The 13117-nt window shown below is 39.4% G+C and overlaps 2 protein-coding genes across 5 annotated transcripts in view; one reads left to right on the forward strand and one right to left on the reverse strand.

Annotated features, from left to right (window-relative positions):
- LOC136836086 (vacuolar protein sorting-associated protein 26C) overlaps window positions 1–13117 on the reverse strand; it is a 340756-nt gene that overhangs the window by 99754 nt on the left and 227885 nt on the right. The gene's annotated exons all lie outside the window — the stretch shown is intronic.
- Window positions 1–13117, forward strand: part of LOC136836111 (uncharacterized) — a 169609-nt gene that overhangs the window by 1804 nt on the left and 154688 nt on the right. The window contains exon 2 of the mRNA XM_067100102.1: window positions 10779–10875. Coding sequence (XP_066956203.1) covers window positions 10779–10875 — 97 coding nt within the window. The remainder of the gene's footprint in view (window positions 1–10778; window positions 10876–13117) is intronic.

A 13117-nucleotide genomic window follows, 5' to 3' on the forward strand; every position in this document is an offset into this window, starting at 1 on the left:
CTGACAGGAAGGATTCTGCAGTTCCAGATGAAGCAACTCCTGCCTCCACCAGAGCTCCTGTCCAACCACTGCCATGAAGAAGAGTACCAAGAGATGTCATTGCTGCCATCTCAATGTGCAGACCACCAAACATTACCAGATACTTGTCTTACGCCATACTGATCATTACTGCCACTGCACCTGCTTTGCTACGGCATAGATTGGCTGATCAGCTGTGATTATGGTATCTGGCCAGGGTTCAGAAAATCAGTGACATCCTGCACTTTCTGCATCACGTGTTTGATCGTAGCAACAGAAATGAGCCTGATCACGAGGAGAGGAAGCAATGAAGTTATGGTTACTTCAAATTCTGGGCTTCTCTTCATTGAAGCGTGATGAGCTGATCACGTCTGATTCACTGCATCCATCTATTTCCCTGGGTGACCAGACCTGACTGCTCCCAGCCACTGATACTCCAGTGCAAGCTGTGGCCCCAAGATATCTGTGGGTGCTTTGGTATTGCAGTGTTTGGGTGGCTGGGGTTCTTTGTTTGAAAGGAAGCTGGTGAGATGTTTGTGAATGTGTCCGGCAACCAGGCACCGACCTCACTTTCTCAGGTGCAAACTTTAGTTGCTGTCCTTCCTGTCCAGTGTTCTCCTTGGTGGGGTGCTGAAACATGAGATGCTAGTTCCATGGAAGGAGGTAGTGGCAGTAGTTGCAGATGGGTTGTGGTCGATGTTGTCCATCACTGCAGTGGTGAACAACCCTTTTCGCAGTACTGGGGACAGACAACACCCTCCTCCACATATTTGCATAATCATGGCATCTCCTAACTGTGCAGAGACCTCAATTACTCTGTCATAAGAGATACTGAGGCCATACTGATGTAGCATTTCAACCAGGTTTTCTTCCTGGTTTTGGCATAGACTGGAGAGTCCCATGTAGACTGGGAATGGTGTTTCTCTGTCTTTGGAGTGTCTATGAGTTGTTACTCCCTCTTTGTATCAGGAGTAGCAGTTGAACTGCATGAGCTGTGCAATGGCCTGGTCTGACTTTGATGCTCCAAATCGTAACTGTGACTTGATGTCAGCCCCCATGCTCAACCATCCTACAAACTGGAGCAGGAGAGGAGGCACAGAATTTCGTACACAAGCCTCCAGAAAATGTGCCATCAAACCGTGACTGATGATCAAGTATAGACTTTCTGAGAATATTTGCTGTTTAGCAATGATAACTGCCTCTGAAAGATCAGATGATTGAGCAAGGCTTTCCCACATCCTTTTGAAATGCAAGTAATACATCTCTGCTTAGATTTATGAGCCTCCAAGTTCTGGAATTTCTGCCAGAAGTTTGTCTTTGAGTCTCGTGGAATTTACACTTGGTGACTCTACACCAATTGTTCCAGACGTTGTTGGTAGAGGTGGCAAATGTCTGCCAGCCGAAATGTGACTGGATCATCTGAACAAAGGTTGTTTTCAACAATGTATGTCATCAGTTCTGATAGGTTCAGGTGGATACACATCTGATTTTGACTCTCAGTGCTACCTTGGTCTTTCTCAAGGCTCTTCAGGTAGGACCTTTTTCTGTTGAGAGGCACAAAGACAGGCATGGTGGATATTTAAAAACTCCTGTGCAATGACATCCCCACCAGTCAACTTAGCAAGGAGCTTTGCCATCACTAAGTATCTCTGCACATTCACGCAATTTCCAAGTCAAAGCCCTTAGTACTAGCCTGTCTGAGATCAGATGCAGGTGCCACTTTCACAGAAAATGCAAACTTCATTGTCGCGACTGGTTCGGCGCAGTTTTGCAATGACTAGTCTCAGTGTTGCTGGTCTGGTCATTGGATTGTCGCTTTCTTTAATGGTCCAGTTTAGTGTTGTTAAACAAGCGTTTACAGTTCATGGTATTTTGCTGCATTTTTTCCTGAGAGTGGCTCTATGCCATCACCTTCATCCAGCCTTTGCTGGATCCATTATCAGTGGCATTTTCATTAATTTACTGAACATGGGAGGTGTTCTTGCCAGCATTGTGTACCCATCATGGTCTAGGACATGATGACTTGAGGTGATGTCAAGTGCTCACCTCTTTTGTCCTCTCTGACAAAGACAACACAACTCCAGTTTGTTTTTTCTACTGCTCAATATTGGATTGGCATCACATTCTGCCAATGATTTCACTACTTTGATTAAGGCCGAGGGGTTATCCTTTTACCACCTTAAACAAAGCACATTCCTGTATGGATCCAACTAGGTTGGATCTCTACACCTAGCCCGATCATTCATCCAGTGCCATTTAAGTCCCGTGTGATCTGTACACCATCCGGGTAATTACATGAACCATCATGTACAGCCCCATACCCTTGGCTCCGCTCACCCAGCTGGCACATCCTGTCTATTCAGGTGCGGCTATCTAACTATAGCTGGTCTGGGGCTGTTAGAAAGCATTTGGGACACTAAACTAAACTATACTACAACGTTACTAGTCTAAGACTACAGGATTAGTAAAGCTGGATTAGCTGGCACTGAACCCCATGCTGAGTTACACAGCAGTGATGTCACCAGTGTGCCTGGTTGTGTGCAGACATACACTCTTTTACATTTATTAATTTTCCTTCAAAATTGATGAGTTATTCGAAAGAGATGGCCTCATTAGATCTAAAACCACAGAAACTAAGATCCATGCTTAAACGATAATTGTTGAACGGGCATTATTTCTCATTATAATTATTGTTTCTACCTTTTCTTGGCAGCCATATAGCCCCCATATTTAAAGGTAACTGTACTTGGGAAGCTACAGAAACATAATATTCTACAAGAAATATATGGAAGAGCTTTACCATATTGCTAGAAGCAAATACATGCCATTCTAGTGAAAAATTAGCCAAAATCATCGATACTGGCCGCCATCTGAATTTGGGCCGCCATATTAAATTTTTTGCGTGGCCAGCGCCCTTTCGGATAGAGGGAACTTTAAAGAGCACTTGTAGTAAAATTTCATGCTTGTTTCACTATCTGAACAATTCTTGTGAAATATGCAATTATCTGCTGCACTAAAAAGAAGACGTAGTGTAGGAGAAATGAGGACAGTGAGGCGAGGAGCACCACGAGGCGAGTTTTGAGATCTTGAGGAGTTACACCAGGACAGAATGTGGTGGCGTGAGTTCATCGAGGCTCTGTGCATCCCCGTGGGTGCCACGGGAAATGACTGATTGATTGATAATCATAAACCAAAGTTCTTCGATAACATATCATAGTCACAGGTCTTCAATTATGTATACAGCCATAGACCAAAGGTCTTCAGTGACATATAGCCATAGACCAAAGGCCTTTTATGACATACAGCCACAGACCAAGGTCTTTAATGACACATCAAAGACATAGACCAAGGTCTTCAGAGACATTTCATAGCTATAGACCAAAGGTCTTCAATGACTTATCATAGGCATAGACCAAAGGTCTTCAATAACATACAGCCATAGACTAAGATCTTTAATGACACATCATAGCCCTAGACTAAGGTCTTCAGTGACATATCATAGCCACAGACCAAGGTCTTCAATAACATATCATAGCCATAGACCAAGGTCTTCAATGACACATCATAGCCATAGACCAAGGTTATTTTCAGTGATATATACCCATAGACCGAGATCTTTAATGACACATCATAGCCATAGATCAAGGTCTGCAATGACATATCATAGCCTTAGACCAAAGGTCTCATATGACATATATATCTCAGCCATGGACCAAAGGTCCTTAATGACAATATTAGCCATGGACCAAAGGTCCTCAATGACAATAGCCACACACCATAGGTCTTCAGTGACACATCAGAGCCATAGACCAAAGGTCTTCAGTGACACATCATAGCCACAGACCAAAGGTCTTCAGTGACATCATAGCCACAGACCAAAGGTTTTCAATGACATATCATAGCTATAGACTAAAGGTCTTCAATGACATACAACCATAGACTGAAGGTCTTCAATGACAGCCATAGACCAAAGGTCTTCAACGACATATAGCCATAGATTGAGATCTTTAATGACACATCATAACCATAGACCAAGATCTTCAGTGACATATCATAGCCATAGACCAAAGGTCTCGAATGACATATCATTGCCATACACCAAAGGGTACATAATAATTTAACTTTATTAACTATACCTCCAAGTCTGTTTACATACTTCTGTCAGAAACATTGGAGTCAACTATACCTCCAAGTCTGTTTACATACTTCTGTCAGAAACATTGGAGTCTACTGCTGTAATCATCCATGCCACCTGTATTACACATGTCCCACTGTCAAATATGAAAGTTCATTCAGTTTGAGAAGATAACGCTCATACAAGGTGTCAACAAATTTTATGTTTTTCAGCTCTGGATGAAAGGACAATAAAGTTAGCCAATTCTAAGTGCATTAGCTCTGCACGCCTGGTTTACCTTTTAAACTAGTTTTTCTCCACATTCTGACTTCTGATAATGGAGGCGTGTTTGTTTCATTGGCAGCCAAGTGTCATTTGCCCGTAACTCTTCAACAGTAAGGGGGCTGAGAATCAGGAGTTCTGGGTGGGGGGAAAACAAGTGGGAGGACATGTTATGTTATGGGGGCACTGGCTGAGGGGGAAAATGAGAGGGAGCCATACTTAAAAGGAGGAGCAGCTGAAAGGGGGGGGGGTAACGACGGAAGAAATATGGCTCCAGGACGGCAGAATAATAAAAATTTGGAGGCTTTTTTTTTTTATGAAACACTCAATAAAAATGAAGTTTACATCGTTTTCAATATACGCAAAGCATTAAAGTAAAGGTTTTCTTAAGATTTTTTGACGATTTTCGACGATTTTCGGTTTACAACGATTTTCGGTTTACGTGGCAGAAACGGAACCGTCATAAACGGGACTACCTGTAGGTTCGAAATGGAAACCCAGCTTGTTATGATATGGAAGCAAGAGAGAATGATGCTGTTATTACCCGAAAAAATGTGTGTGGGGTTACAGATACATTTTCGCTGAGTTTAGTACTGGGCTGGCATGGTAATGCATTTTGCCGTGTTTGTGACCAGGTTCAGGGGGATATAATCTCCTGCACCGCATTCAGTACTGGTCCCGGGGTTGTTACCTCAGTTAAATAGTGGGTAAGTGCAACCAATAACGTTGAAACTTACAAGATTACAAGATTAAACAAAAACATATATGTGTCTTTTTTCTTTGTGTAAACTTACAGTTTGGGGGATTACATGCAGGGTGTGTTAGATTCATGCGTGGGGATAACAGATTAACAAGTTATTATTGCACTTGCCGGACGAAATAAGAACCATTCAAAACAGGCGTACCCGTGCCCCTGTCATGTAGGACGTGATATGTGAACCCGAAAGGACAGCCCCAAAGGAGGAGGCATGTTGTTAGTCTGAGTGGCAAAATTTGGAAATTTTCCTGTGAAGGGGATAACAGTGCAACGTGATTGGATTAGATAAGTGTTGGGAAGAAGTTAGTCCTCAAACTCCAAGTTTCACTTCAGTACCAAACTCCAGTTTCTCAGTGAGGATGAACAATGGCTCCCAATAAATGTTGGGAGCATAGCAGTAATTGGAGGGGTTGCTCTTTGTGTTGGCTCATTTAAGGTTCTTGTTTTGTTCTCTGTTTATTTAGCGGTTTCATGTCTGGGCTGCTGTAAAAGTAAATTTGGTTGGTTTCTCAAGCCTCGTCAGCACCATAACCCCGCACCCTATGGGGTCCCAAATTGTAGGGTAGAAACGTGTGGGTGAGCCATTACAGTCAAAAAACACTCTCCTGTGGGTATACCCCACCCAGAACCCCGCATTCCCATTGGGTTTCCTAGGTTGTTGGTTGGGAGGTAACAGATCACCTGTCCCCAGGGTATACCCCACCAATAACCCCACTTTCCTAATGGTCCCTACCTTGTTGGATGAACTTCAAGGGTTAATTACAGGTTAATTACACTCGAGCACCAAAAATTAAAGGTAAATTCATAATTAGCAACCAAAAAACTATAGAAAAAGTTAAGTTAGAAGGCAGATGCCGCCGCGGAGCTACTATATAGTTCTACCCTTATATAAATCAGGAGGGAAGCGAAGTTTGTTTTCGAATACAGGAGGTCCGTTAAGGTCAGATGGAACGAAAAAGAAGGCATTTAATATACATAAAAAATGTGTAACAGTGGAAGGAAGGGATCTCAAAAAAAAAAAAAGCAAATTTAGGAATTCAGTCTGAAGTGAATGGTTAGATGGTGTGCGTACTCTGAAATGTTTTGTAATGTGGAAGATGGAAGTCACGTAGAGGTAAATGATGCACAAGTGGATCTGGTTCATGCAAGGTTACGAATGCTTATGGAAGTTACTATTTGCCAGGTTTGAAGGGCAGCTCACTTAAGTGTGACTGGATGGTTGATCATAGTGACAAGAGTTAGTCTGGATGAGGGAATAGCTGCTGATGAATGGGTGTTAGGGATACTTGTTCCTTTGAATGAGGGAATAGCTGCTGATGAATGGGTGTTAGGGATAATTGTTCCTTTGAATGAGGGAATAGCTACTGATAAATGGGTGTTAGGTATAATTGTTCCTTTGAATGAGGGAATAGCTGCTGATGAATGGGTGTTAAGGGTAATTGTTCCTTTGAAGAACTGTAGGGCGTGACATTACTTTGTATATAAGGGAAAGGAAAGTGTAAGGTAGGAATTAAGAAAGTAAGGGAAAATGTAAGGTAGGATTTAAGAAAGTAAGAAGAGGTATGAATGATAAGGAAAGAGTAAGGCGTGGCAGGGTAAGAACAGTGCAGGTTTTAGACAAGGAGGAGTGTGTCATGAAATTTTTGTTATGAGCTCGTTATGAAAGTTATCTGCCAAGCTTGGGAGTCAAGGAAAAAATCACTGTGGCATATATAGGCCTAGAAAGTGCTTGCAATAGACTTAATTGGGCCATGTGGAGGTGATGAAAAATATTTCTATAGAAGATAAATGATTGATTGAATAACAAACTGTTTGCGAGGGAAATGAAGCATCCGTTTGAATATGTACACAAGAGTTTGACAGATGTGGTGTAAAAATGGATAATAGACAAGGTTACGTTTGTTTCTGTGGCTGTTTAATATCTTTATGGATGCAGTAATGCTAGGAGTCAGTGAAAGGACAATAGATGTGGGTGCATATAAGCAAATTCCCAAGAAGCATAGTGGATGAATTTTGCTGATGATACAATGCTGTTGGAAGATAGTGAAAGGACTGTACAAGCTGTAAAAGAAAAGATGTTTGAAAGAGTTTACAAGAGGTAGCTGAAAGTAATTGTGAGCATAGGGTAAGGTTATGTGGAAGATGGAGGAAAAAATTATAATATGGATGATGGAAGAAGGGACTGTTTGATTTGCATACGCATTTAGAGTAACCAAAACGGATGGTTGTGAGTTGAATGGAGAGGTAAATTACAGAACACATAAAGTTAGAAAGGTAGTAGTTTGCGTCCAAAATATTGGGACGCCTTGACTTGTCTATGAAGGCCAAGGTGGGAATTTATAAAGGGATGATTGAGCTAAGTCTCCTGTATGGCAGTAAAGTGTTGATGCTGAATGTGGGTGAGAGAGAGAAAAAAAGGTCGAAGTTACTGAACTGTTTTCGTAGTATATACAGCATGTGATATAGGGACAACCAGTTTTTAATACCACCAATGTCATTATTCCATACCTGCATATTCCATATAAATACGAACATTACTCGTCAATTACCCACATGACCAGTGACAAAGACAACTTTTGTCGATTGAAAAATATGATTCTGCTGTTTGAAAAGCATTTAGAGGAGCCCTTTTAAACTCCGTACAAAACAGATTACGTTGTACACACACACACACACATATATATTTGTACATATTACTTTATATTATTACATAAATTTTTATGTAATTTTATATTACAAATCTTATATACTGCCTAAGACTGGCTTATAATATTGTTTTACATAGCACAACATTAACACTTGAGAGCCTAACACGTGGCCCTTTGTAGACTGTCGATTGCAGAAGTGTATGTTGCACGGCTTGGCAAGATGGAATTGAGTTCTTCTGGGGAGAACTTGCGAATAGCCAGACAACGGGATTTCTGAAAAGAATTCAGTCCTCACATTCATTTACAGAGACTTTCTCTCACATGAAATTAATTATTTACGATGGAGGGAATTATTAATTGCTTTAATTAGCACATGGTAACACTATGAATTGGGAATGCTCTAATTATTATAACAGAACAAACTTAATTTATTTCTTACCAATTCATGAGGAAATGTACAATAGAATGTTGGGTGCAACAATGGGATCTGTTTAAGAGAATGAAAATTTGGAAATACTGAAAAATTCAGGAATAGGAAAAGAACACTGGCATTAATTGCGACTTCAGGACGTACTATATTGCATCTGTGCATGGAGCTTGCTTGCTGAAGATGGATTCCAGCCGCTCTTAGAAGTTCCGACACATGGCCAATGGGGGAGGATAAAAAGCACCAGGAGTTATGAGGTTAAGAGTGAAGTGACCTTGGCACTTTGGTGTCTGGGAATGGAGTGAGAGTGAGGTCAGGTCACGGTTCATCCCCTTGATTCTTACCCAACAAGCACAAGACAGTGGTACATCTGATAGAAGCAAATAACAGCCAGCACAAAAGGTCATAGGGAAATAGGGTCTTAATAGTTAAGACTAACTAAGTCCGCTAATACCCCATTTATTATCATGACCTGTCCTTGTGCCCTAATGGCTTTCTGTTCCCCAATATTGTGCGATATTGGGATAGGACACCTACATTGTCCCCCCTAGTGGGGTGTCTTCCAGCCACCATGAAATTTGATATCCTAGCTAATAGGCTGGAGAGACGAATATCTAAATATGTAAATATTGCATATATATTGAGGGTAAGTCAAAAAGTTCCAGGAAAATTAAGAATGTGTATTTTACAGGAATGAAACAACTAAAATACTTGTAAACAATTATCTGTGATGTAGTGATCCATATAGACTTGTTACCTCAGTCATCCTCTTGCTACCGTGAGTGTTAACATCTGCTTCAGAAAAGTAAACTTGAACCCATGGAAAATAAAAATTTTGAGATGAGAGCTAACATCAAGTTCCTGACCAAGCTTGATTACGGAAACCAGGAAAAATTATTGAAGCTTTGCAACAAGTTTATGGAGATTCTTCTCATCTAAATCAGTTGTTTATGATTGGATAAAGCGATTTAAGGATGGTCGGGAGGGACCTCAAAGACAACCAAGAGAGGGAAGACCATCGACTGTAAAAAATGAAAGAATTGTGGCTTTGGTGCAGAATCTAGTGGATGAAGATCGTCGGATTACTATCGATATGATAGCTAATGAAACTGGGATCTCCCATGGTTCCGCATTTTCAATTTTAAATGAAAATCTTGGTTTGAGTAAACTTTCAGCACGTTGGGTCCCAAAGCGTTGCGCGAAGACCAACTGCATAAAGAGCTGAACTTTCTCTTGCAGTTTTAACGAAAGATTGAATCAAATGAATCAGTTTTTTTGACCGGATTGTTACCTGGAGATGAAACTTGGATCATCAATATGACCCAGAAAGTAAAATTCAATCAAAGCAATGGTTACCAAGAGTTCAGCTGTACCAGTGAAGTTCAAAGTGCGAGATCTGCCCAGAAGGTTATGGCAACAGTGTTTTGGGACTCCCAAAGGAGTGATTTTGATTGATTTCCTTGAAGGACAAAAACAATCACCGGGAACTACTACAAAAGGTGTTTTGCAAAAACTGAAGACTGCATTGGCTAAAAACGTCGAGGAAAGTTGCACCGCAGAATTTTGTTCCATCCGTGATAACGCTCCAGCACATTCATCAAGGGGTTGCAAGAAGTCTACGGAAATTTAGGTGGAAACTCTTCCACATCCTCCTTATAGTCCTCTGATCTTGCTCCCTTCAGATTTTTCCTGTTCCCAAAACTCAAAGGAACACTTAAGAGAGTCGGTTTGAATCTTTGGATGCTGCTAAACATGCAGTTTCAACATGGTTTAATAGAAAGGCCCCAAATTTCTACAAAAGAAGGGGTTGCAGTGGAAACAGCGCCTTGAAAAGTGTATAGAGTTAGATGGTAGATATGTAGAAAATGATGTTTGAATTTCCTTAAATAAAGTATATTGAGTTTTTCCTGGAACTTTTTTGACTTCCCCTGTATATATATATATATATATATATATATATATATATATATATATATATATATATATATATATATATATATATATATATATATATATATATATATATATATATTTGTGTCTATGTACATATTACTTTATATTGTAAATTTTTATGTAATAATTTTATATTACAGGTGTTGTAAGCAAGGAATGTTACTTTCATTAAACCTTTTTGGTATTAAATGTGAACACAATAATGGACTACATGAAATATATTTATATAGATAGATATTATATAGATACACATTATTGACTTGACTTTGACTTTTGTTTGTATTTTGTACTTTTTCATAATCTCTTTAAAAAATTAGGAACTGCACATGATTATGTATTAGTGACGGTTGTGTGCTTGGTAAAAATTAATTTTAAACTATTCCCTGGTCCAATTCCAGATCTATATGCATCATTAAAGGCTTTGTGTGTTTCTGGTTATCTTAGTACTTGTTTTTTATTGAAGTTAGTTTGCTTCTATCTCTCTCTCTGTCACACACACACAGTGTGTTGGGGTCCAATATGTATGATTAAATGTAAAATTGATGAAAGTTTTCTTACTAAAATGTTTATTATTTATAGGGCCGAGGCCGTGGAGGTTTTCGTGGAAGAGGCAGAGGATACGATTCTGGAAACTCTCACTTCAGAGGTGGCGCATCAGCCAATATAATCGATTTCGGTGAGTAGCAAGAGATCTGTGGTCCCAGACCCAAAATTCAAGTTACAGGAGATTGTTGCAAATATTGAAGTCTAGTGCTAGCAGTATTGGCTGACAGCAATTCTCAAGAAGCCAAAAGAGTAACAGAAAAATTATCATTAATAACTGAATCTACTGCTGTGCAGTGTCATGACATGCTGTTTTGGTATTCCTCAATGTTTACTAAATAAAAGCGTTGGCGTACTTTGTACTGTGTTTAAATTCATTAGTGTGTTTGCTTTTTTTTTTTACTGATGATAAATGGCAGAAAGTAATCCAGCTGGGGCCTATAAAGTCTGTTCTAAGGAAGCTTGCGAAGCCTTGTACAGTACCATATCAGTGTGTTCGCCTTTTTTTTAATATTTATGTAATTTAATTTAAAAGATGGGGGAAGTTTCATGTGACCTGTGTTTATTTTTCCAGTCTACGACATAATCCCATATCAAAGGTTTCGTTCGTCATTGTTTTCAGTTTTACACTGTTTATCTCGTGTTCCAGTTATTTCCTTATCAGTTAGGTATGAGATACTGAATATGATTAAATGAGTGATAACTCCATCATCAGCAGACATGAGTCAAAAGATTAACACTTGTTGGAAAGATTATTCATAAACTGATAAAATGCATATCATCGCCAAGGTTATCAGGGACACACACACACACACATTTTACATGTGCATTAGAAGTTGACATTTCTGAATGTCAAATCAGACGGTGTCTTCTTAGCAGTAATCAGCAATGTCAACACGTGTCTTCATTATTGTAAGGTAGTTTATATCAACTCTGTCAAGTAGGGTTTGTTCCTAAGTATCCAAAACATTTTACAAAAGCATAAATAGTTGACATTATATCTAGGATAATTTCTGAGTGGGTAAATTCCATGGATTATAGGAAATTGTTTATTTATGTAACAAGTGTCAACGACCTATATATATTTACATTGTCTTAATCGTATTAATTAGTTTTGGAGACCATTGTAAAGGTCTCCACGATTGGGGAAAAAATTGATAATTATGGAAGTCACTAATTTTTCTGTAAAATATTTTAAATACATTAGAATAGAAAGTTGATACTATTCTGAAGGGTGAACAAACTAGTTACAGAAAAAGAAGAGGATGTGATGATTAGATATTTAATGGAGCAAGCCAGTGAGATGAAAATACCAATGTGTTGGTGTGTTGCAAATTTTAAAAACCTTTCGATAGTGCTACGTGTAATGTATGGATTAAGAGATTTTATTGAACCCATCAAATGATGTTTGATACATTAAGAATTCGCACGAAGATAATCTGTACATAAAGCTTTGGCTGATTGAAAACTAAGTGATCTAATCGAAATTGGGTACAGTATTTTGAAAGTGGGCAATAATTGGAAAAAATATAGATTATTGGATCTTGACTATGGTGACAATAAGACGTAAAGTACGACTTCATATTAACCTGTCAGAAATCAAAATAATTTATATGAAAGTGGAGAAATTCGCGGGGTGTATTATAGGAAATGAAGTTCGGTTTCTCACGAAAAAGGATCATTAAAATACTAATTCGAGAAGATAAAAAAGCAGCTCAGGCAGCTGGACCGCTCAAACCAGTTAGGAATAATAATATTGTCAGTACATGCTCAAATAAGTTAAATAGTTGAAGGTTACACCATGACTAGTATATAGCCACGAATCATGTTACAACACCTCATTTGTTATGGGTGGAAAGTTGGTAGAAAAAACTTAAGTATACCTTAGTTAAACCAGACCACTGAGCTGATCAACAGCTCTCCTAGGGATGGCCCGAAGGATTAGAATTATTTTACGTGGCTAAGAACCAATTGGTTACCTAGCAACGAGAACTACAGCTTATTGTAGAATCCGAATCACATTATAGCGAGAAATGAATTTCTATCACCAGAAATAAATTCCTCTAATTCTTCATTGGCCGGTCGGAGACTCGAACTCGGGCCTAGCAGAGTGCTAGCCGAGAACTCAGCCGACTCGCCCAACGAGGAACTAAAAAATTCAACATAAAATCCTGTGAAGGATCTTTTCAGTTAAGCGAAGGATACAGTAACGTACAGGAGAAAAAAAGGTAGCTAGAGTGAAATCCATTCATTAATATGCCAGACTAGATGGAGGCGGATGGGACTATTGACAGGAAAAAAATGGAAAACTGGTGCAGAAAGTAGTTCCCAACAGTTCCACCGGGTCCAGTTTCCCGAGCAAGACGGGTTTACGG

Source organism: Macrobrachium rosenbergii, chromosome 56, assembly GCF_040412425.1.
Source record: "Macrobrachium rosenbergii isolate ZJJX-2024 chromosome 56, ASM4041242v1, whole genome shotgun sequence".
In the NCBI taxonomy this organism is placed as follows: domain Eukaryota; kingdom Metazoa; phylum Arthropoda; class Malacostraca; order Decapoda; family Palaemonidae; genus Macrobrachium; species Macrobrachium rosenbergii.